The sequence below is a fragment of the Corvus moneduloides genome, chromosome Z, assembly GCF_009650955.1.
Source record: "Corvus moneduloides isolate bCorMon1 chromosome Z, bCorMon1.pri, whole genome shotgun sequence".
Taxonomy (NCBI): Eukaryota; Metazoa; Chordata; class Aves; order Passeriformes; family Corvidae; genus Corvus; species Corvus moneduloides.
Window position 1 is genome coordinate 34,868,967 of NC_045511.1, and position 24,348 is coordinate 34,893,314.

Consider the following 24,348-nt stretch of genomic DNA (forward strand, 5'->3'; position numbering starts at 1 on the left):
GGAGAAGGGCTGGTATTAAGGCACTTCTAGCAGGGATGATTATTACAGGCAATTAGGCTACCTAATTGCCCCAGGAGAGGAAATCATCTGCTGCTAAGAAACAAAGAAACCTTAGTTTCTAGTAGCAGCCCCTACCAGCTGATATGCTGCCGCTGTGAAAGGCTTTATGTAAGTATGTTTGGTAACCTCAGTTGCGGGTTATATTCAGTTTTCATTTCAGTAAACCATATGCCTGTGGCAGATTAGAATGTTACTGCAGAAGCTGAATCAGGTGGCTGCTTTCTTCTGCACTTATCATTAATGGAAATTTTATCCCCAGCTTGTGGAAGGAACTGCTGCTTCTGAAGTTTCCCACTAGTCTTCTGATATTCTTCATAGCTTCAGGAAGCAATGGGGAACTTGTCCATGTTACACTTTTAGCAGACAAGCAATTGGCTCAGTGTAGACAGATCAGCTGGGCAATGGGGAGCTGTGTGAGGCTGGGGCAGGGAGGAAGCCCATTCCCTTGCCATGGGGCAGGAGAATGGGTGGACTGGGTGGTTTGGCCACCTCAGTATCCCCGGGACCAAAACACCCCTGAGGCCACTACACCTTTGGCTTCTCAGTGAGTGACAGCAGTGACATTTCCTACGCTGTCCTGCTTTAACTTCAGCCCCTGCCAAAGAAGCACTGCAGAACCCTCAAGAGGACAATCAAATCTTACAGGCAGACCCCCAGAAAGCCTGGAGCAATGTGCTCCTGGACAGGGAAGTTGCACAGATATGTCTGAAGCTGTGGGCTCTGCAGAGGCAGCAATACAGGATGTGGACCTATGGGGGAGAAATGCAGGTTTGGGAGGTGGGGAACCAGTTCTTGCAAAACATCCTCAATCAGCTGAGGCTTGCGTAGTAACGTCAGCACTTCTGGGAGCAGAGCACGCTTCAGCATCTTCTCCACAGGGTCCTCCTGGATCTAGCCTGCATGGGTTTATTATCATAATTAACAATGCTATTTGCTTCAAATGACACACCACAGTAAGTTATTAGTAATTCAGGTGAAGGTACAGGAGGGCCAGTCAAATGTTTACCTTGTAAACAAAGCATCATGTTATTCTTCAGATCCATGCGGATGCTCACATGTAACTTGCGTGATGCAGCAGGGCAGTAACAACATACACAAGCTCTGTGCCTGGCTTTTTCTGGATGTCTGTCTTAAAGGCTGATTGTGCATGCTGCCAGATTCTATTTCTGCAGCTGAATCATTCAGAAATCCTTTCTCCAAAGATGATTTTCTGGAGTCAATAATAAGTTATGAGCACATGCAGCAGGCTTGGCACCAGACAGGACACTGAGCTGCTCTCATCTCTCTGGATAATAGCTTCTATAGATCTTGTAGGACTTGGTTATCTTCAAGAGTTCTGGTCCAGGTGGTTCAAATATTCATTGTGGAGCTCCATATAAAGTATTCAGTCCTGCAACCACAGGCATAAGCCATGTCCTTCTGCCACCAAACTACAGTGACCATTTCCACACCTGATGCCTTCCATTCAGCCATCCATCTACAGCTGTTCTTCCCTAAAAGGCTGTTTCTACTGTTTCCGCATTCAGGTTAGGTAGAGCACCACTAAGCTCCTCTGGCAAACCAGGTACAGAGCAACATGTATTTCTTGGTGGTTAGATATGGAACAATTAGGATGCCAAAACTTTATTATACCATTGGTTTGAAAAGCACCATGCCATGTTACTTTTACCTACTTGGTAAGCTACTCTTGCACAACTCCTTCCTTTCTTGCTTGAATAAATTCATTGGCTCCTGCACCTTAGATGCCAAACCATGAGCCCTTGACACCAATGAACTGACAACTATTGAAAACACAACATAAGACAAATAGTTATTTGAAAATGCAGTCTAGAAGCATGTGTAGAGGAGGTACAAGGGTTGAGAAAACCTTTGCATAGTTTTCTGAGGGTTGCTATTGTTTTTCCACTAAGTGGCCTGCCCCATGGGAACTGTGCAACGCAGGCAGACCTTCATAAGCACAGTATCCAGTTTGGTGGTTTGTTTCCTCTACTTAAAAGGGCAGGCTTGCTGAAAGAGGCAAACCAGGGAATTCCATTCTGCAGCAGTGTTCTAGTGGTAAATTTTCTTCTGACAAAAGATGAAGCAGAGCACACAGAGACAAAATACAAAACTATTTATATAGTGTCAGATTTGAATCATTCTGCATCTCCTTCCTATGTGTGTATGAATAAAGCTTATGGGTGAGAAGCTATTTTGCATACACACTACAAGGTTAGGTGTATTATATTTAGTTAAATGCAATGTTTCTCTTCTGGAAATACGTCTGAATTATTTTACAAGTACAACTACCATGATTCAGTGCTAGCATTATTTATCTATTTTTATTATTTAGCAACCCAGCTCCTCCAGTGTTTCTCAGGGCTTTACTCTAAATTAGGAATTATTTTACATATTATACATATCTTGAAGAGAAGAAAAATATTATAACATTCAAGATGTACCTTAGCATGGGGATAAAAACACAACATATTTCCCAATTAAACAATATTTTCACATGTGTTACAGGCCATGGAAAATGGCTATATGCCTGAAAGCTGATTTCGATGTTATAAAAGCAAACAAGCAGCACTTTTTAAAAGTTATTTAAATCAAGAAACCAGATTCAGAAGTGGAAAACATTTCTTTCCAGAGAGCCATGCAGTCTACCTTTGCTGTAAATTAGACTGGATAGCCAGATGGTTGGAGAGACCAGGAACAATTTTTGTCATCACATTTAATAGGCGGAAAGCATGCTTCTATTACCTGTGGCCCCATAATATGATCAAAACCACCTGTTTTTACACTTGTACAATACTGTCTGACTTCATGATGCAGTGACCTATGCAAGGCTGAGCCTGGAATCAGTGGGAGTGAGTGATTCCCATTCCAGACAAGATAGGCAGTGTACAGCCCTTCTATCATTCCTCTGCAGGAGGGGCGGCTTCCAAACAATATGTTCATTTAGTACAAACCATGCAGTGCTTCTTATTGCTTTCTTCATCATTAATTTGTTTGAAGGTCTTTACAGCACTACAGAAACAGAGCAGAATGGGAGACAGAGAGCATCTGTATCAGTGAAAAATGCAACTGATACTTCAGAAAAAATGAAGCGCTTTACCATCCTTCCATTTTTAACCACATCCAGCTTCATTCCTCACGTACCATAAGCATGCCTTCAAAAGCACAGAAGCACCTAGTGACATTATGCATTTTTTTGTTGCATTAACTCTTTTATCTGGAAAAATAGCTTAGAGTAAGCAGTTTGCTTTCAATGTAGGCAGACATAAAGCACAGAAATGTTATACAAGACCAAAGACAAGACCAGTTGTGGCACTAGGGTAAGATCGCACTGTCTCTTACTTGGTAGCTACAGTCTCCTACCATGCACTAAGATGCATCACCTTGCACTTGTTATATTTTAAAAATTTCTTGTGACATTTCTACAACTTAATTCAGGGATTCAGATATTAGTGTAATATTTACTCTTGGGGTACAGTCCTATTCATCCTTATGTCATCTGGAAATAATTTGCAAGTATTTTGTACCATTGCACCTGTGTAGAAAGTCCAGCTGCATAATGAGTGGAAATAGGAGTGGATAGGTTCCACACTAGGGACAGCCCCTGCTTTGGCCAGCACAGGACTCATACGGTGGCTGTCTGTCCTATGGGGTGGCACAGCAGCAGGGCAGGATCACCACGCATGGTTCATGAAGCCACCTGCTCCTCAGGCACAAAGGCATCAGTCCAGGCAAAGCTGTCCTGACACTGCCAGTTGGGCAGTGCTGGCCTATTACAAAAACTACCTTTGGCAAACACTTCTAGAAATAGTCCCATTCATCGTTCTTGCCTCAGAAACAATTAAATTCAGCAAGCTGCTGCCAAAGCAGATTTTTAACCCTGTTAATTCAAGAGCATGCAATTGTTTAAAACAAATTGGTATGTGTATTACACTAAAATCACTTCTTTTGTGAAAAGTAGGCCAACGTACTTCTCTTCTTTGACTGCCAAGACTTGCCTGTTTACTCTTAATCAGCAAATAATTGTACTGTATGTACCTCAAGTGTGGTCCCGTGAACTGAATGCGCAGTGGCAGCTGGAAAGCATTAGATAGTCCCTTAGAATATCTCTTCTGGCTTGGTTTCTTCCAAGAGAAATCCTGTTTGCATGGTCCAGCTCTGCTCTTCTGTGTGAACCAAAGTAGGCTAGCAGGAGAAGATCCACAGATTCTTTCCAGCCACTTGACCGATCCAAGCTAAAACATTTAATGCAGCTGTGCCCTTACAGTACACATTCTAAAGCAGAGGAGCAAAGCCTCAATCTGGTAAGCAGCTGTACAGATAAATAATTTGATTGACTGAAGAGTTTTAACTCTGGGCTCACAGTTGAGCATATTGGTATCTGAATGCACTTAGTACATGTCTTGTTTCTGAAATACAAATTCGAAACTTTGGCCCTCAGCTACTTATGCATTTAAACAGAAGTAATTAAGCACCCTTACTTCATGTTGGCTTCAACAGGATGTGAAAGATAGATTGTTACAGCTCAGGCACCCCCAAAAAGAGAATAGGAAGCAAAACTCAAATTCACCACTCTGAAAATTCTTAACTTCAGTGTCTAGTGGGACAGAAAAGCCTTGTGATATTAAATTCATGTTACATGTTCTTTGTTAAATTTTGTCACAATTCTGCAATGGGTTATAATACATGGGATTTCCTACAAGGGGAATAACAGCTTTTCTCAAGAAAATATTTTTTTTAAAAAAAAAAGGTAGATTTTTTTCTTGCCAGTTGTAGCACACAGGAAATATAGAAACAGTAACTAAACTTTGTATTATTTTCTATAGCTATGTCTCTTGTAGGAACCCAGAGTGCCGAGAATATTTCTCTGCCTGTTTTTAAGGGTTCTTACCCCCCCTGAACAACACTGTTTTAACCTCCAACCTTGGAAAAAATTACCAACAATCAGCCAAGAAGTAGAAAATACAGTGGTGTGACTTAGGTGATAGACTACTACGTAAGATTGTCACAGGGTGAAAAATTTAGAGGTTTTGGGCTTCTCTTTGTAGTACATAGATAAGAGTAAAAAATATCAAAATGGAGGATTGTTGTTGTTCTCTAAACCTTCTTCTCCTTCTTCTACTACTCTGTGTTCTGCAGTAAAAGTAGTTTGGAATGATTGGATAGAAAATTCCACAGTTCCTGGCCGTGTTACTGAATAATTGGTAGGAAAGTGAAAATAATGTACATTTTTAGTAACTATTGGTTAAAATATCTTTCAAAGGCTGTGTAAGTCTTCATAATGAGATTTCACTCCTGCTTTCTGTCCTCTGTACTGTACCCAGGTCACGCTAGTGGCTCTGTTCCTCTGATAAGACTTAATAAACAACTACCCCTCAGCATTGAAACTCCAGGAAAGGTCTCATTTTATCTTTGAAACTCCTTGCAAGGACTTCTAGAAAATTCTCTCCCATCAGGAGGGATTTGATTTAGGGCACAGTTCAGTGTCATGTCTCCAATCCAGGTGAAAAAAGCAAGCAAGCAAGCAACCAAACCAATTAAAAAAAAATTAGTTGCACAAACTAATTTTGAATCAGCAGTGTGTATTGATACTAACATTGCAAAGTCATTATTTCAAAGTAGTCAGCTCTACAGAGAGGATTATACACACAGAAGGAAATAACTCTGTGTTATTTTCGGGCAAAAGAAGAAAAGCATGGCAAAATAATCATATGCCAGCGCAGTGGAAGACTGGAGAAGACATAACAGCCACTATAACTGTGATGTATGGGACCTGATCATACTTTAAAAGACACAGATCCATTCAAATCAGTATTTCACATACACTCCAATAGTCAGAATGTTGTGTATAACGATTTACTGCAGAATAATGCAGAATAACACAAGTATTCACTAATTCAGTATGAAACAATTGTACAAGAAGTATTAACTCAGCTTTTTCAATATCCTATTGTTGCATGATCAAATAGCTGCCACGATGAAATGGATAAGGAATGAGCAGGAATGAAAAGCAGTTTTCATAAAAACCTGTAGAAAGAGTGGCTCTGGTGAGGTGCACGTACTCTCTGCACAGCTCCATCCCTCAGCCAGTCTTGGATTCTGCCACTGCTGCTCTGCAGTGAATGAAGTCCTGTGGATGCATAGTCATGAGCCCAGCTGTCCACAATGTGTGTCCCTACAAGGAATACAATGGTCACACATCCTTCTCCACGCATCTCCCTTGCACACACGTGATGGCATTTGCTTCCACTTGTAAGATACTGTCTGCATACTTGCCGTGCTTTAACATGGGCACACACTGCTCTTTCCTCCTGATGTCAGGGGATCTGAGAGCTGGCATAAATAGATTTGTTGACATGAGCCAGGTCTCCCTTATTTGTCAGACAGAGGTGCTATGGCATGTTTCTGACACTAGCAATTTTGCAAAGATCTTCTCCTTACAGAACATACATTAATCCAAACACCCTCCACCTATGACTAAAACTCCACCAGTCTGCAGAAATCTAAGCTCCTTCCCTGAGCATCAAGACCTATAAACACTGTTTATATCATCCAGCATAAGCACAGATCTTATGCAAACTTTACTCTGTGCAGTAGTTTCCCCTCCTCTTCATAATATACCTTTTATTATCTTCCTTTTTGTATTTTCTACTCCACAGCAGAGGAAGCATTGTTTACAGCTGTGTGCCAGTATTCATACATATATCCTGATAAGATGATAATGCAGTTAATATAGCACACACTAAAACCGTCAGTGATCTGAAGAGATTACTATCTATAACCACAAAGAGAGAAAGGCAAAGTAATGCACAGAAGTGTAACAGAAAGAAAACGGCATTAAGAAAAGGAAACCTTATCTGAAGGGAAATTCCTGTCAGTCATTACTATTAGGTGGTGAAATAGATACACAGAAAAATGCAAAGTTATTGCTCAAAAAATTTGAAATCAAACTTTATGCATCACTTCATTTAAAAATGTACCTAGAAATAAAGTCAGAACAACACCAAAGCTGATGATTACAATATTGAAATACACAGTTTTTATCACCTAGTAGCACACAAATGAAGAGTTTGATGGAAAGCAAAGCCAGAAGCACCACCACTCAGTGACTCCACTCCATGTCCTGCACCTCCTGCCATGTCCCTCAGCTGGTCATGCCCTGAAGAACCACCTTTATTATTAAAATCTATTAACTTCAGTCTCCTCCCCGGAGCTGCTGACGTGGTCACCATGGGACAGGACAAGCCAACCCATGCACACTATGCAACACAGCTGGGAGGTAGACACCCTGGCAGAGGTCCCAGTGGTTCTGCAAACCCACAGTGCCTCTCTCCTGGGTACTTCTGTTTACTGGGAAGGCAAAATACTCAGGGCATATTGCTCACAGACACAAGAGACTAGTGTCCCAACCTCCAGGTCCCCCAGGTACTTGACAAAATATCCCAGACATCTGGTGAGCCAACCATCTCCCGACCAGCTGTCCCCACTACAGTCAATAATACCCAAGCCTACTCTCTATCTTTAACAAAGATAGTAGTAGTATAGTTGCTCTTTGCAGTTATATATCCGAGCATGTAAAGATGCAGATACCAGCTGCTGAATTTTTGCTACATTAAGTAGCGTTGATCATTACAGATACTTGCAGCAGCACATAACTTGCATGTCAGAGCTGCCTTTGGTTGCAATGCTGTATTAATAACACTTGCAGGCTATCTCAGTTTCATACAATTTGCATTACAGTGTATTTGCACTGATCTAGAAGGGATTTCAGGAGAATTATACAGGTCAATAAAATAAGAAATTGTGTACCTCTCATGGGATACAGCTTACAGTTTCACAAGGCTGAAGGAGAAGGTCATCCTCCCATCTCCTCTGAGACTAGAGAAAACATCTTCACAAGGGTATTTTGGTGTTGCCCCACTAATTTAATTGTTTTCTCCGTAGTATACTCCTTCCATAAAAGCTGGAAAGTTAAACTTCCTACCAGGTACCACTATCTGTGCCTACTGTCTCAGTCAACAGACCAGTTACACTCACTCTGCTATACTTTAATGATCTATGTAATTGTATACATGTGTGAGAACTTCCTTTAGTCTTCTCAGGCTTGTTTAAACCACTCAAGGCTGTAAAGTACTGCTTACACTTACATGAAAGTTGATTTCAGGACAGTCCACTTTAATCTGTTCTTGGCTCGGAGTACCAATTAGGCCTCAAGCAAAGAGCAGAAATATGTTTCTTGGCTGTAAAATGAAGAAACCTGCATTTGCTAAGAGAAAAATATAAAAATGTCTAGTAAAGCACTCACACTTGATATATTCTCTGTATCAAGGCAACTGCCTTAAAGGCAGTTTCTGTTATCACAGCTGCCAGAGCTGTTTACTCTCTTGCTTCTCCATGTGACTTTTCTCAAAGTCCTATACAGACACCAGTTGCTGAGTGCAGGTTAAGTAGCAAAACAGGCTGTGCAGAAACTCCTGTAACTTAAGTGCAAAAACGAATACTTACAGAGGTCTGAGGCCCCCACAGTGTTTACTTCAGTCTAAGCTCTGATTATGCTGCCATCCTACAGCCTCTCATGACAGAGTAAAAAATATGATATGCTAGATATCTCCTGTACAAGGAAGCATATTCCAGGAATGCTGGAGCTGAATTTGAACTTCCCTTATCAGGAACAATGAAACCGAGAGCAAGCAGCTTCCTTGCTCAAGTGGAAATGACCACTTTTCAGCAAGTGCTACTGTCAATCACTGCAAGCCAGCCCAGAGGAAATGCAATTGTGATAACTGAGTGGTTTTAGTGCCTATAAAGGAAGTGAGTAGTTTAGCTTTCTTGCTCTGTGGAGAGGGAACTATTACTGTGCCATTTTAATGTCAAGTCCCAGAGCACATGCATAGTTTGTGCACAAAAATGGGGTGATGTTTTCCCTTTTAACATAGGGCCAAATCAACCTGCCCATATTAACTTTTCATGACAGTATGTCTAAAAAAAGACCACACCATCCTTAAATTGCTTTGGACTTAATTTGGTGTTGTCATGCAATTAGGTTTTGCAAAATTGGCTTCTGGACTGACAGCTTCTATTGTTACAGCATATGGCAATCAGAGAGCAGCTTGTGGCAGATGTGATGTTTATTCACCATTTGCTAGTTTTAGATTTAATGATGTCATTCTAATCAAAGCAAATGTTAGATGTGTTTGACATCTAAGGAGTTTTGCAGCCCCCCCATCATGTTTAAGCCGCTTCTGTCAAGTGGAAACACGTCAGCCCTGAATGCATCGAAGTCATACTTAAGAAATAATGATGCAATTTACTGGAGGTCTGTATTCCAAAAATCCATGTTTCTAACATGCATTGTGTTCCTCCAGTAGACTACAAAGACCTCCTATTACAATAAGTGAGCTCATTAGGCATGCAACTCCTTAGTCTTGCAAGCTGTTTCGATAAGCAGCTGTTGCAAGAGGGTAAAAGGTTGAATTATCAACTTGGACAGCACAGCACTTCATTCAGCCAGCCCAGGAAAGTATTTGAGCAATAACTCCATTACTGTGGAACAGACCTTTGACTACAGCACACAAGCAAAACATCAGTGGTATTTCAGTGACATGCTTCCCCACACCCAGCAAGCAAGACACTCCCAGAAATTAATTGTCAAAAATTTATTATGAAAGCTTCAATAGCAGCAAATATTTCAATAAAAGTTATTGCAGTATTAAAACAGATCTGCAGAGTGACCCAAGAGGCCTGTTGAAGTCTGTCTGCTTTGGAATATCTGCATTTGTCTTAATAACCAATCCCCAATACTCCATAAATATTGATACTTTCTCCTGTGTTTTGCAGACAGCACCAACAGTTCCTAGTTACAGTACTCTATCCAGTCCTTCTGGAAAGTTTTGGCCCACTTCCCTCAACTTTCCCTCTCCCTTCTGAAACAGCTCCACACAGCCAAACTTGCAATACTTCTTTCAGTTCCATGGTATGTCAGCCTCTCCACGGTTGCAGCCTACTGAGGCTCACTGGTGAGATGAGCTGTTTTCCTCTTTCTCCTCTGTAAGAGCCCACTGCATGCCAGTCTGAGGGACTTTAATCCAGTCTCTTGACCAGGCTAATCCATGGAATCAGCAGCTTGTTGCACATTTTGGTGAACGCACAGCACGTTGAGAATGCAACAAAGGTTTCAGCCTTCCCCGGTGCACCGGGTGACCATCACTCAGGCAGGGTGATGGTTGGCACCCAGTCATTGACATTTCGGCTCTCTTCGCAAAACAAGTTCAGCTTCTCCAGAGCTGGGTCCTTCCAGCCTTCTTCATTCGGGTTCTGCAAGAAAGAAAAAAGTTGCACACCGTGAGTGCTGCCCGCCAGCTGAGGTCATCATAACATTTACAGAAGCATTAGCTTAGGACTGGAGGCACTTCCAGACGGTTTCTGTCCTGACAGAGACAAGACAGGAAGCAGAGATGCTGCCGTTGTGGACAGCAGAGGAAATCCACAGTTACGAGAAGTTCTGCCTCCTCCTCCTACTACTACTACTCAGCTGACTTCGCTGCGTGCCAAGCGCTCTATCTGTGCCCAACAGAGGACTCGACCACCCGCAGCGGAGAAGGGGCCGCCCCCGACAGGCTCTGGCCGTGCGGGGTAGAGCCGGCAGCGCCGGGGAGACAGCGTTTGCCGCCCGCGGGACACCCACCGTGATGAGGATGCAGTGGAGATCCCGCGGCTCCCCGGAGTCCTCGCTGGGCCCCACGATGGCCGCCAGCTTGGCCACGTCGTTCACCCGCACGATGTCGATGTCGTTCTCACAGCAGAAGGCTTGGATCAGAGTGAAGTGGATCTGCAGGGCGATGTCCCCCTCGTCTTCCTGGTCCGCGGCCAGCACGCAGAACGCGACGTTGTCGGGGTCGCTGCAAGAGGGGAGCAGCGTGATGAGTCCCGCGGTCGGCGCCGGCCGCCCCGCAGCCCCGCCGGGCTGACTTACACACTCCCCCTGCCTCCGCCGCCTTACTTACACATTCATCAGCTTGGCTGACTCGTAGACGCCGGCGGTGAGGCAGCCTCGGCGCTGCGCCGACACCAGCAGCTCGTGGAGGGCCGTGCCGGCGCCCTGCATCCTGCGGGCCGAGAGAGGACACAGGGTCAGCGCGGTGCCGTCGCCACCACCGCCCCGAAACCGCCCGCTACCAGCTTTCCTCGGCTTCCCAGTGCCCACCCGCACGTACCAGTCGTGGCCCGCAGGCATGGGCTGCTGTCCGTGGATCTCCTCCAGAGTCATAGCAGTTAGTCCCCACAGCGCGGCAGCGGCTCCCTCAGCCCTCGCTCCGCCCAGCCCTGGCTCCCCTCACCCCCTCAGCGCTCTGAAGTGGCAGCAGGCAGGCGTGCGCTACTTATAGCCCGCGCGGGCGCCTCCCGGCCTCCCATTGGCCGCCGAGGGAGAAAGGGGCGGCTTTATTATGCTAATCGGCGCGCGCCGGAGAGGAAGCGAGGGGGGGCGGCGCAGGGCGGCTCGTGCCGGGAGCCCACGTGGGGAAGGGACGGCGGGGGGGGGGGCGCGCAGGCACGCGCCGGCCTGCGGCAGCGGCGCCGCCGGGGCCAACCGGGGCAGCGGGGCCGGCGGTGCGCCTGCACGCCCGGCCGCTCCCTGCGCACCGCTCGCCGTGGGCACCGGCAAGGAGCAGGGCGATTTGTGTCCAAGATTTAGAACGGAAAATCCGAACCGTGCAGGGGAGATTAAAAAAAAAAAAAGAAAAAAAAAAATAAACAAAAGGTTTTATTAATATGGTTTCTGCAAACGTAAACGCCGCGAAGGGACAGCCCCTGTAAGCACCAGGGCTGAGGGCAGTTCTGTGGAGACGGTCCTGGGGCTGTACTGGGCAGTGACCTGGTCATGGCCAGCAGTGCCCCGGCGGCAGCAAAGCCGCCCCGTGCCCTGGTCTGTACGAACAGGAGCATGGCCAGCCGGCTGAGGGAGGTGATAATCCCCCTCTGCTCAGCACTCACGGGACATCAGCAATGTAGTTTGTCCGGTTTGGGCACCCCCAGTAGGGGAAACACATGGATGAACTGGAGCAAGTGCTGATGAGGGCTCCGAGGTGTCCAGAGCTGCGGCGCTGTCCTGCTCTGCAGGCTGAGGGACCAGCGCCAGTTCAGCCTGGGGAATGCACAGTTTGGGTGGTAAACTGCAGGCTGCAAAACCTGTGGAGCGATCATCGAGAAGACAACAGGGTCTTCACAGCAATTCCTAGTGGGGAGGCAGGAGACAGTGAGCCTACGGTGAAGCAAGAGGCTCAGATCGGATGTAAAGAAAACCCCTTCCCCCTGAGAACAGTCAAGCAGTGGAGCAGGCTCCCTGTCTAAGGAGGCTGTGTAGATTTCATCCTTGCAGGACTGCAAGCCCCGATGCGACAAAGCCCTGAGACACCTGTTCTGAGCTCACTGGTAACCTTTCTGCAGGCTGTATCGGCCTATGATGCTGCGGGGGCGGGGAGGGGGGGGGTGTTGAGAGAACAGATTTTTTTTTTTCAGTCGGGCTTTATTAAAGTAGCTCCAATTTGAACACTGTATCCTTCATAATTAATTCAGCGTGAAGAGAGTGTGATTGCTGAACCCAGATCTGAACCTGTTTGTCAGCAAACCAAGCAAAAATAAAACAAATTTTCCCACTGTGAATGAGCACAGTCTAAATATTTAAATGCAAATCACTTTTCACGTCCCTTCAGCGTCTGACACGCTTAGGCTTGGGCTCACAGTTAGCACTTGTCTCCACCGAGTCACCGCTTCAGAGCAGCCCCAAGCGGTTTAACAGAGGTTGCGGAGAGCCACCTTGGGGTAAGCTGTGCCACTGCGACCTGCCCGGACCGACTCCAGCGGGTCGCACAGACGGAGCTCTCTAAACTGTCGCCCTTGCTGTTCCCTAGCCTGCAGCCGCATCGTCCCCTTTCAAATGTGTTTAAACCGGGGATGTCCTTTCCAGTACTTCAATGGGAGTCCTGGATCAAGCACGTCTCGTCTATATGGTATATACAATACAATGCTCAGCACTTTCAGTCTCTTTGAGCACCACAGTTTCCAAAATGCTTCTCAAACTGAGCCACTTTAATGAGCTGCTGTGTTTCTACTTCCAGTTGTTTCTAGTTAGTGCCTTGGTGACACTACAGGTGACAGCATTGGACCTGGCAGTAATCACTTAGTGAGCTTCCATTTTTAACTAGTGACAACATAGGCATGATGTCTGCCAAGACACATCCAGCCTCTCTAAGAATATTTCTCTGATGTCTACAGAGCTGTCAGTACTGGGGAGAAAACTCTTTGATGTAAATACCAATTCCCAAGCCTAACAACCTCTTTAACCCTACTAACATGCAAAGGCATTCTTAACTTGGAAACTAAACCAGTGACCTGTCACTCTTAATTTGCTTGAGAAGGGCATAAATTCTTAGTTTGCTTTATTCAAAAAAAAAAAGTGAAAAGTTTCCAGAAAATTATCTCCTGGTCTGGATTCATGCAAGAGCAATTATCTCCACTTGCTGGAAATAGCACAGTGTATGTAGCATGTACCGTTCTTTCTCAAAAGATAAAAACCCTTGATACATCAGCCTCTTTTTTTTTTTTTTTCTTTTTTTTTTCCCTAGGTATATAAATGGGGATGAATGCAGAAGAACAGCTTGAATGGTAAGACACACTAAATGGTATGCCTCTTAGAAGTATTCAAGGGCCTATTTCTGATGAAATAGGTGGAAAGTCCAGAACTGACTCACAGTTTTGAAAGATGCTGATATCAGCTATGACTTTGACCACTTTCTCATTACAGTAAAAATGCTACTTAAAATGGATCCAAATTAGTAAGCCAAAGTAACTCAGAGTGGTGAATTGTGCATATGTAATAGTAAAATACATATAATTGTCTAGATAATAAAGTGATATATGGATCCATATTAGCACCTTCATCCCTCCACATCCAGGCTTCCAGTTTCAGCTTAATGATGCAGTGCCCTGGAACTAGGGCTTCTTGACATCCCACTTTTCAGTTTGCCCCGTTATTCCTGGGTCTCCTAGCACAGATGGTGCTGAAGGCCATGAAGCATTCATTACTGGATACTTGATCCAGCTGATTTCAAACCACAGTATCAACACCAGGCCTCTGACGCAGAAGAGGAGGTGTAGAAATGAAAGCTGTGCAAGCCCAAGGTCCCGTCCCTGGTTTGAAGGCATCAGCCCTGCAGATGTGATACCTTTGACGCTTAATAAGCAAACTGAACTTTAGTGAAGGTCGGTCTGCACTGCTTGTTTTCTTGGTCTTTTCCTCCCACGCTTTTAATACATCCAACTGGTGGGCACAGACCTTTGGAGGATCAACTCCTGTAGATCGAGGGGGAGATGGGGGAGGGTGGTGAATATCACCTGGCAACAGCACTCAGACAGGAGTGAGTGGATTTTGCCATGATTGCTGACAGCCTGGTATAACACCAGTGCCACTTGTCCGTGCTCCCTCCCCGCGGCACGGCAAGGCTCGCCGGCAGAGCCTGCCTTCAGGACGGGACCGAAGGCGCCGCTGCCGCCCGGCGCCGCGCTCGCAGCAAAGCCTGCGCTGACCTCTCGTGGTCACCTGGGACATCGCTGCCGGCCCCCGGAGCTGCCGCGGCCCTGGTGCGCGGCACCCGCCGTGTCCCCTCCCGTTCCCGTGTCCGGAATGCTTCCAACGGAGACACGGGGGAAACAAAAAATAAATTAAAAAAAAATGAAAAAGAAAAGAAAAAAACTCCGGGCAACAGCCAACCAATCAAACAAACAAAAAAGTAGACCTTGGTGCTTCCTACACAGAGATCCCCTAAAGTCTGTGAGTTGATCCACAGACATGCTCACGGGTAGGAAGGCACTACAGAGACCTGGACAGACTCAATCAATGGGCCAAGGACAACTGCATGAGGCTCAATAAGGCAAAGTGCTGGGTCCTGCACTTCAGTCTCAGCAGACCCGTGCAGTGCTACAGGCCGGGCGAGGAGTGGGTCAAGAGCTGGTCAGCAAAAAGGGACTTGGGGGTGCTCACTGAGAGCCGGCTCAGTGTGAGCTGTGCCCAGCTGGCCAAGAGGGCCAAAGGCATCTTGGCCTGAACCAAGAATAGTGTGGCCACCAGGACGAGGGAAGTGATCATCCTCCTGTACTTGGCATTGCTGAGGCTGCACCTCAAGTCCAGTTTTGGCCCCCTCACAGCTCCAGGACATTGAGGTGCTGGAGCTTGTCCAGTGAAGGTCAACAAGGCTCATGAAGTGTCTAGAAAACCTGTCTTATGAGGAGTTGCTGAGGTAGCTGGGTTTGTTTAGTCTTGAGAAGAGGAGGCTCAGGGGAGACCTCATTGCTCTCTTCAATTCCCTGAGAGGAAGCTGTAGTGAGGTGGGGGTCGGTCCCTTCTACTGTGCCTGCAGTGAGAGAACCAGAGGAAATGGCCTTCAGCTGAAACAGCAGAATCAGATTAGATACTAGAAAAAAATTATCACTGGCAGGGCATGTCAGGCATTGGAATTTGGTTGCCCAGGGAGGTGGTGGAGTCACCATCCCTGGACGTCCTTAGGAGGCATCTGGATTTGGTGCTGGGTGATGTGGGTTAGTGGATTAGGGGTTACAGTGTCGTGCTGGGTTGATGGTTGTACTGGATGATGTTAGAGGTCTCTTCCAACCTTGATAATTCTGTGGTTCTAAACCAGACACCTAGTATAAAAAGTGAGACACAAAGTAAAGGAGAAATAATAGTATATTCAATCACAACAAAGGCAAGGAACCCAGCAGAATTTGACAGATAAAAGTGTGAAAGGTTTACACACCTGTATAGCTGGCAATAAACATGAGTTTTGTCATTTTGTGGGGAAATAATAGCATGTCTCCAGCTGAAGTGCAGCAGTCACAGACATTACTTCTTGGCCTAAGTGAGAGAAGACTCAAACCTTCCACATCAGAAAAGGCTTGCCAGCCATGCTAACAGAAGTCCCAGCTGTGGGGCTCCTACACTGCTTTCACCTGCCTAGTGCTGTCCTGGCTCATGCTGCACATCTTTGTATCACAAAGACTCTCTTTACCAAGATAGACCAGTCCTTTCAGTTCAGATGGAGTAGTCCCTTGCCGATGTCTTTCCAAATCCATCAGAGCTTCTCCTTCTCCTAGCCCAGTCCTCCATCCTGTTCTCCTCCTTTGCAGACCTATTGTAATCACCCAGCAAGCTTCTTTCTCCAGGTGCAGCATCTTACAAAATAAAAACTAAATCAAAAACCTTTCTACTGAACACAAGTTTTAGGAGGGTCTACAAATCCTCTGGTTAAATTCAAGCTGATTTCGTGTTTCCAGTAGATCAACAGTCACCTACCTAATCCTCACATAATTTCTTTCCACTGAACCTGACACAGATACTGCTGATCCCCATGCCTCGTAAACCAATTAGCATCCTCTGTACATAAACTTTATTCTGTGACACTTTTGCCACAGAATTGACACCAGCCAAGACCAAATATCCACAATCTGTAAGCAACAGGGATGTTTAACTTACTGAGAAAGCAGTGAAGTAAGGCTTTTCATAGCTTCTTCTTTAAAAAAAAACGAAAACAAAACAACAAAAAACCCCACCCAAACAAAACAAACAAAACAAAGAATAAAACCAAACCCAAACCAACCAAACAAAAAAATCCCTGCGTATCACAAGTCTTGGTTAAAAAAAAAAGCTGTGGTAATAGAAGCAGCAGTCTTCTCAATTAAGTGTTCTACTGTTTTGTTAAAAAGATTTGAGTATTCTCACAAATATAAGTGAAATTCTATGGAATGGAGAACACTTAATTGTTTGCATAGACCTGATTATTACAGAATGTTGTGTAGATGAGTACAGAGCCCTCATTTCTGTCATCTTTTTAGGCTTTGCACTAAAAAAGGCAAAAGCCCTTGCACTAATTTTGAATGTTTGAGTTTTTGTACCTCCAAACACAGTGCTATTTTCCCCAGCAGGTTTGCTTTTACTGCAATACTTAAATGGAAATATTTAGCAAGTTCAAGCCTTTTTCCTCTGTACAAATGATCTATTTACTGTTTAGATTCCTATACTGCATTCATCTAGCCATGTGATCCCTCAATAGTCACATATAGAATGGAATCATTTAGGTTGGAGAAGACCTTTAAGAGCACCAAGTTGAACCATTCACCCAGCACTGTCATGTTCGTCACAAAAGCATGTCCCTAAGTGCCACATCCACACATCTTTTAAATACTTCCAGGGATGGTGACTCAACCACTTCATTGGGCAGCCTATTCCAGCGCTTGACAACTCTTCTGGTGAACAAATTTTTCCTAATATCCAATCTAAACTTCCTTTGGCACAACTTGAGGCTGTTTTTTCTCGTCCTCACTTGTTACCTGGGAGAAGAGACTGACCCCCACCTGGCTAGACCCACCCTTCAGGTGGTTGTAGAGAGTGATAAGGTCTCCCCTGAGCCTCCTTTTCCCCAGGCTAAACACCCCCAGCTCCCTCAGCTGCTCCTGACCCTTCACCAGCTCCATTGCCCTTCCCTGGACACACTCCAGCACCTCAATGTCATTCTAGCAGTAGCATTGCGTATTTGGGTTTCATATTTTAAACAAGACCATCTCCACCAGGAGTGTCTAATAGAGTTACAGACAGGAGATGGGTTTTTTTCCATGCTTATCTCCACTGTTACACTCCTGAGAGACCCACTCTAGTGTGCATTAAAAAGGAAAACAAAAGGGCAAGCACTCAGACTATGGTGAGCTGCAAGTGTCTGGGACAGCTCCTTCCCCAGGCCTCTGCTAAAATCTGCATAATTCACATCCTGGCAGCTGAGAAGGGCAGTCCAAAGCAGTTTGTGGGGGATAGCTGATAACATGTCAGGGAACCTTCTGCAGCACCCCAGCTCAGGAGTCCCTCAGAAACACTGGGAGGCATGATGATCTATTTTTTTCTTTTCTTTTTGCTTTTAATTAAGAACTGCTGAAAGCCAGGTTTTCTTGGCAATGCTTTCTTTCTATCAGATCAGAATTTTATCAGGGCAGATTTTTCAGGATTCTCTCCTGGGATTTCTGTGTGTCTGTAAGTCCAGCAACCGAAACCTTATTGTGCATTCACAGCAGCTCTGACTGGCTGCTGTGTGACTGGTAATCCTAGACACATTCACAGCCCATATGCACTATGGCTGTGTAACAACCAGCTCAGTAAATCCTATGTTTTCTGGCCAAATTGGACAGATTGTGCATGCATGTTCAATTGAAGCCTGTGTGCCAGGAAGCCTGCAGTGTCAGATTTACTATTCTTGAGCACACACCTTGTCCAAGAATGCCTGGAAATCTTACTTAATAGGATGGCTTCAGATGGAAGGTTAAAAAATTACATAAGTGACACAAAAAATTGTATTTGTTAATAATTCAAGCCAGGAGAAAGGGGGACAAATCAAAAATCCCAGATTCTGGCTCTCCGTTCACTCAGCACTTCAGTCTTCCAGCTGCTGCCAATAATAGTCTCAAGTAAGGCTCAGTTACAAATAAAAATGGGATTTTCTTGTAATGTAGCTGTTTTTCAGCCCCATTTACCTTAGTTCCTTAATTTTTTTTCTGCCATATCTGCTAATGCCTGCATATGAGCCCCTCTCCTCCAGCAGAACAGAACTACTGAAAAACAGCCTTGTTTTGCTATCTCTCCAGTCCAACCAGAAGACATTAAAGAGAGATTTGAATGATGATGTTGGTTTTCCCAGTGAATGGCTCCATACAATGCCAAAGTGAATTTTTAAACAGCTGAACATAACTTGATCAGCAATTTTTTTTGTTGTGTACTGATATTTCGTAGACATGCCCAGAAAAGTTAAAAATCAAGTGGTTAAGAAGATCACTGAAGAGCTGTCTGTTTGTTAAATGAAAAAAGAGCAAAATCTTCTCTTAGCTCAGGTGCTGTCAGAATTATTCATTTTGCTGGGTAATTCTGCAACATGAAGAAATGTAATTCACAACGAAGACAGATCATAGAATGGTTTGGTTTGGAAGGGACCTCTGAGACCATTTGGTTCCATCCCCCTGCCATGGGCAGGGGCAGCTTCCACTAGACCAATTTGTTGAAAGTCCCATCCAAACTGGCCTTGAACTGGGCAACCTGTTCCAGTGCTTCGCCACCCTCAGAGTAAATAGTTTCTTCCATATATCAAACCTAAATTTCCCCTCTTTCAATCTGAACCTATTACTCTCTGTCCTATGGGGAAGGCTCCTATGGGGTCTCCACACAACCTTCTCTTCTCCATGGTGAATAGCCTCAACTTCCTCAGCCTGTCTTTGCAGGGGAGGTGCTTCAGTCCTCTGATCATCTTGGTGGCCTCCTCTGGACACACTCCTACAGGTCCCTGTCCTTCCTGTGCTGGAACCCCAGAGCTGGATGCAGCGTTCCAGGTGGGGTCTCACCAGAGCAGAGCAGAGGGGCAGAATCCCCTCCCTCCCCTGCTGCCCACGCTGCTTTGGATGCAGCCCAGGACACGTTTGGCTCTCTGGGCTGTGAGTGCCCATGGCTGGGTCATGTCCAGCCTCTCACCCACCAGCACCCCCAAGGCCTTCTCCCCAGGGCTGCTCTCAATCACTTCTCTGCCCAACCTTTAAGAGTGACTTTAGCCTGGAGAAAAGAAGGCTCAGGGGAGATGCTATCACTGTCTACAACTGCCTGAAAGGAGGTGGTAGCAAGGCAGAGATCAGCCTCTTCACGGGGGAACCAGCAACAGATGAGAACAAATGGCCAAGATGGATCAGGGAAAGTTCAGGCTGGACATTAGGAGAAATTTCTTCACACAATATTCTGAGTTGGAAGGGACCCTCAAGGATCTTCAAGTCCAGCTCTTAAGTGAATGGCCCGTACTGGGATTTAACCCACACCTTGGTGTTACTAGTGCCATGCTCTAACCAGCTGAGCTAAACTCAGGGTAGAAAGAGCTGTTAAACATTGAAATTGGCTGCCCAGGGAGGTGGTGGAATCACCATCCCTGGATGTGTTCAAGAAATGACTAGATGTAGCACTTGGTGCTGTGGTCTAGTTGGCAGGGTGGTGATAAGTCAAAGGTTGGATTCAATGGTCTTGGACATCTTTTCCAGTCTAATTGATTCTGTGTGATTCTGTGATTCTGTAACTTGTAGATGTGTTGCCCTGTGTCAAGAGCCTCTCATATTTCAGCAGAGATGTGCCTACCTGAGTGAAATACTCTGATCCTTTGTTAGTTCTTTGATGTCTTCTGTTGTAGATGTAATAGGACAAGCAACAGGAGAATGAAAATTCAGATGGTCAGCCTAGACCTTAAATGTGTAACTCTGAATTTTTCCATGTGCTTTTGTCTGCCTTTAAAAAGAAAATCTATGAAACTGGCTTATATCTAAACAGGTAAGAAATAAAATGTGATGGGGGCAGGATTACCTTCCCTTCACCCTTTTCTTTAAAACAAATGAAAGGTAAGAACATCAAAAATCTTTACCGACCTCAGTTATTTGCTGAGATGCTTCTTCACTGCCAATTTTCCTTGCTCACAAGCAACATCAAGTCAAAACATTTTTATCCAACAATCCTGGTGACAGTAAAAATAGAAAAAGCTTAAAATTAGAAAATGCACAGATTTTCTCTTTCCTTTTCACCCACAAGGATGAGCAGAGGTATTTTCTTTAGATATAAAGAAGCACATTAATTAAAGTACTATGTAATGGTATCTAAAAGTTCAAATTTCCTCTTTGAGCTCTTGTTAATCAAGCGCTCCAAATATCATAGTGAGAAGTGAGCCATGAATGACCTCATAAAGAGAAATCCAGTTGCACTCTTTGATGCATAAGGTTACAAAAAGCAAGTGGTGACAGCTGATGAATGTGCAGAAATATAACATTCGGACACAGTTTAACACTGTATAGGACAAAAGGCCAGTGGGGAGCTAGTGAGTATGAAATAACTGCAGGACTATTATTCCTCACTATCACATTTTACTAGTTAATTGTCCATCTTGAAATTCATTGAGATAGCTTTAACTAATTTAATTAAATTATGTGTATGCCACCTGGCTAAATTATCACTGTTGCTCTGTTGCTTTTTACTTTCTCATGTTCCTATGTGTAATTCCTTGTCATTTTCCCATATAGCCCTATTCCTCAGATATTGAGTATATGATTTTAGTTCAAACCTAATCACAGGTTTCCGCCTAGACTTTAGTTGTTCATCTGGTGTGGGGAAAGTGTGGCAGGCAGTGGCATAGATGGTGTATATAAGAAGTGGGGTGGCACATAGCCTACTCTTGTGGCATGTGCTGTGATCAGTTACTATCTGGGGTGTGGATATGACACTGTTTTCAGAAAATGTGAAAATTTCTCTGGTTCCAGTCAGTTTGTATATTACCCTGGATATCAGGTAGACACTCTTATCGACAACTAATATTTCAGTAGCTACACCATCAGCATAAGCTTTGTCAGCTGTGACTTATGCCTGGCCCCTGACACCTGATGTTGTTCATCATCAAAAAGCCTGGAGTGAAAGATTAATGGAGACCAGAATTCAGCTTCGCCAGTGCCAGCTACCCTCCATAAGCAGTAGAAGCAGAGTGTCTCAGTGGGACTCTCTCAAGTGCAACACTTTCCAGGGTTTGGTGAGGAGTGGAGCTCCCTATTTGTAATGCCTGAAGAGAGAGAGTGTCAAGCACTGACTGTGGAAGTGGCATGTAGTTTCAACCAAAAATATGCCCATGGAGAGCTTCTGGCAGCCCTGGGAATGGAAACTGGGACGCAGGACAACAGTGAGCAAAGTTTTTTCTACCCAGCTGAATAAACAGGGGCAGAAGCAACAGCTCTGACCCTGGTCCTGGGTTTGCCTAGGCAGAATAGCTGCATTTGGTGCTCAGTCCAGTTTTAAAGATATAGACTGTGTGCTCTGGACTCTCAGGGCTTAGTTATAGGAGGCAGATGTGGCTGAGCTGCAGAAAAGCAGCATTGAAAGTCTGAAATTGCTCTAGATACTCACACTGGCAAGAATTTGGTTTGGGGTACGTGTCTAGCGGAAGCTGAAGCACACACATGGAGATGCTGGAGGAATAAGGTCTTCATCCTTCAACTTGCACCCACCCAGCCCTACCATTATGTTGCAGTGGGGATACTGCAACATACATATATCAAACCAGGAGTCCCGTGGAAAAGAAATATATATAGATGGATAGATTCTTGGTAGATGTTTCAGAGGTGTTTATTTCTCCAGCCGCATGGCCGGAGCTCTGCCGAGGAACTGTTCCAGTCACGGGACCCGAGGGTCCTTCTGCCCGCGCAGGGAACACAAACCAACCAATGGGAACGAGGCTGAGCAGGGCCAGGGAAACCCCGTGTCTGTGCCCTCAGGGCCCCTCTCCCAGGGCTACATGGCAGGGGAGGGACCCCAACACCTCACCTGTTTTATTTTAATAAAAGGAGAATGAAAACAACTGGATAAACATAACAAGAACAGTTTCAAAACAAAACAAGCCACCCTCCTGAGTCTTTAAATGTCCAAACAGGTTCTATGGAACATCTTAGGGCTGACAGAAGGGAGTCAGAACCCTCTGAGCATGCTTTGTGGGGAAACTGAGGCAGGAGAGGGTTTAATTTCTTCCCTCCCCCTTTTCATCCCCCCCTCAGCATCGGAAATGAATTGTAAGGAAATGGAATTGTATAGGGAAGCCATGGGGTGAAAAACGGATTAGGAATAAACTGGGGATGGGGTAAACTTAGGAAGGGGTACATATTGGGTATAGGGTAAAAGGGGAAAGTAGGCTGTGGGTAGGGAAGTTGCTGGGATGGATATTGTTTATAATTTTGTGCATAACGGCTGCCTTTGACAGGAATACCTCTAGGCCCAGTAACACTTGCTGCTTGTAAACCCTTCTTTCCTTGCACTATATCAAATTGTACAACTTCCCCATCTCCTACACTTTGCAGGTAACTTTTAGGGTTATTCCTTTTAATGGCAGTTCTATGGATGAATAAATCCTTCCCTGTGTCATCTCGTGTTATAAATCCATAGTTGTTTCTCACATTGTACCATTTCACAGTTCCTGTGACTTTCGTGGCTACAACTCCTCCCATCACGTGCTTGCGTGTTTGTCGTGGCTGCTGGTCCTGCGTGGCCGCCGCCTCACCGACTCCAATGTCTCGGCCGGGCCCCCGCGTTGCGGCTGCTCCGCGCCCTCCAAGCGGCGCTGCTCCGGCGTGTCTGGGCTCTGTGCGGCCCCGCGTTGCCATCGCCGCCAGCCCCACGCCCTGTGAGTGGTTTCGCTCCGCAAACTCCACGCTGCTTTGAGAGCGGCCCCGTTCCGGCTCGGCGCTGCGCTGCGCGGCTTCTCGTGTCGCTGTGGAAACCGCCGCTTCTCCCTCCGCAGGGCTCTCCGAGCCGTGTGCTCAGAGCGGGCTGCCACGCCGATGCCCGGTTCCTGGCTGCTCGTGGCCCACGGCACCCGTGGCGCCTGCGGCATCGCTCCCTCACTCGCGGTCGCATGGCCGGGGACCCTGAGACAGGGATGGGGTCCGCGATAAGGTGCGCGCTCCCGAGGGGGCCGGGCGCATCCAGCGCAGCTGTAGTCATGTGCTCCCGGGATGGCGGCCGCGTGGCCTCGGCCACGGGATAAGTAGGATCCTCTGCTTTAGGGGTAATGGGACCGTACAAATGCTCCTCAAGAGCTTCCCTGATTATAAGGTATGCATGGAAACCTTCTCTTTGATCCCTTACTTTATCCCAGATCTCGTCCCAGAAACACCGCTCACAAGATTCAGGAGGTTTGATATCAAAAAGTAAGTCTCAAGAAATATAGGAGAACCTTTTGAAAAGCCAGATGAAAAAATGTTCTAGATCTCCCGGTTGCATTACTTTTTTGTTTTGTTCAAGGATTCCTTTTACTTCTAGATACATTTTTTTCTGTGGCTCAGAGAGCCCCATTTCCCACAATTCTTCCATAGTCCAGAGAGAATATCCAAACCAAGATGAGAAGAGAGAGGTCTAGAGTGGTTATTTTACTCACGAATCTTCCTCAGAGATCGGTGTCTTGCCCCCAGCATCTCCACCATTATGTTGCAGTGGGGATACTGCAACATGCATATATCAAACCAGGAGTCCCGTGGAAAGGAAATATATATAGACGGATAGATTCTTGATAGCTGTTTCAGAGATGTTTATTTCTCCAGCCGCATGGCCGGAGCTCTGCTGAGGAACTGTCACAGTCACGGGACCAAGGGTCCTTCTGCCCGCGCAGGGAACACAAACCAACCAATGGGAACGAGGCTGAGCAGGGGCAG

At 45.6% G+C, this 24,348-nt stretch overlaps 1 protein-coding gene and 2 long non-coding RNA genes across 3 annotated transcripts; 1 reads left to right on the forward strand and 2 right to left on the reverse strand.

Moving 5' to 3' along the window:
* The first annotated feature begins 5,468 nt into the window (after positions 1-5,468).
* LOC116438360 lies at positions 5,469-19,070 on the forward strand. Its single transcript, XR_004237693.1, has 3 exons — positions 5,469-5,547; positions 16,591-16,597; positions 19,057-19,070. It is a non-coding gene; the product is annotated as an uncharacterized LOC116438360 (long non-coding RNA).
* On the reverse strand, positions 9,699-11,407 carry GADD45G (growth arrest and DNA damage inducible gamma). Its single transcript, XM_032097226.1, has 4 exons — positions 11,271-11,407; positions 11,061-11,162; positions 10,742-10,955; positions 9,699-10,371 (listed from the first exon to the last, which is right to left on the reverse strand). Exons 1-4 carry the CDS (start codon positions 11,321-11,323, stop codon positions 10,261-10,263), a joined length of 480 nt encoding a protein of 159 aa, XP_031953117.1. The 5' UTR covers positions 11,324-11,407; the 3' UTR covers positions 9,699-10,260.
* On the reverse strand, positions 15,779-22,153 carry LOC116438361. The gene is made up of 2 exons (XR_004237694.1): positions 20,539-22,153; positions 15,779-16,281 (listed from the first exon to the last, which is right to left on the reverse strand). It is a non-coding gene; the product is annotated as an uncharacterized LOC116438361 (long non-coding RNA).
* Positions 22,154-24,348: the final 2,195 nt, after the last annotated feature.

Bases quoted from the DNA above. Each gene is read 5' to 3' on its own strand.
- GADD45G (XM_032097226.1), bottom strand. From the start codon at position 11,323: ATGACTCTGGAGGAGATCCACGGACAGCAGCCCATGCCTGCGGGCCAC. The intron at 11,163-11,270 runs GTACGTGCGGGT...CTCGGCCCGCAG, and splicing joins ATGCCTGCGGGCCACGACTG to GATGCAGGGCGCCGGCACGG. The intron at 10,372-10,741 runs GTGGGTGTCCCG...TCTTTCTTGCAG, and splicing joins TCCACTGCATCCTCATCACG to AACCCGAATGAAGAAGGCTG.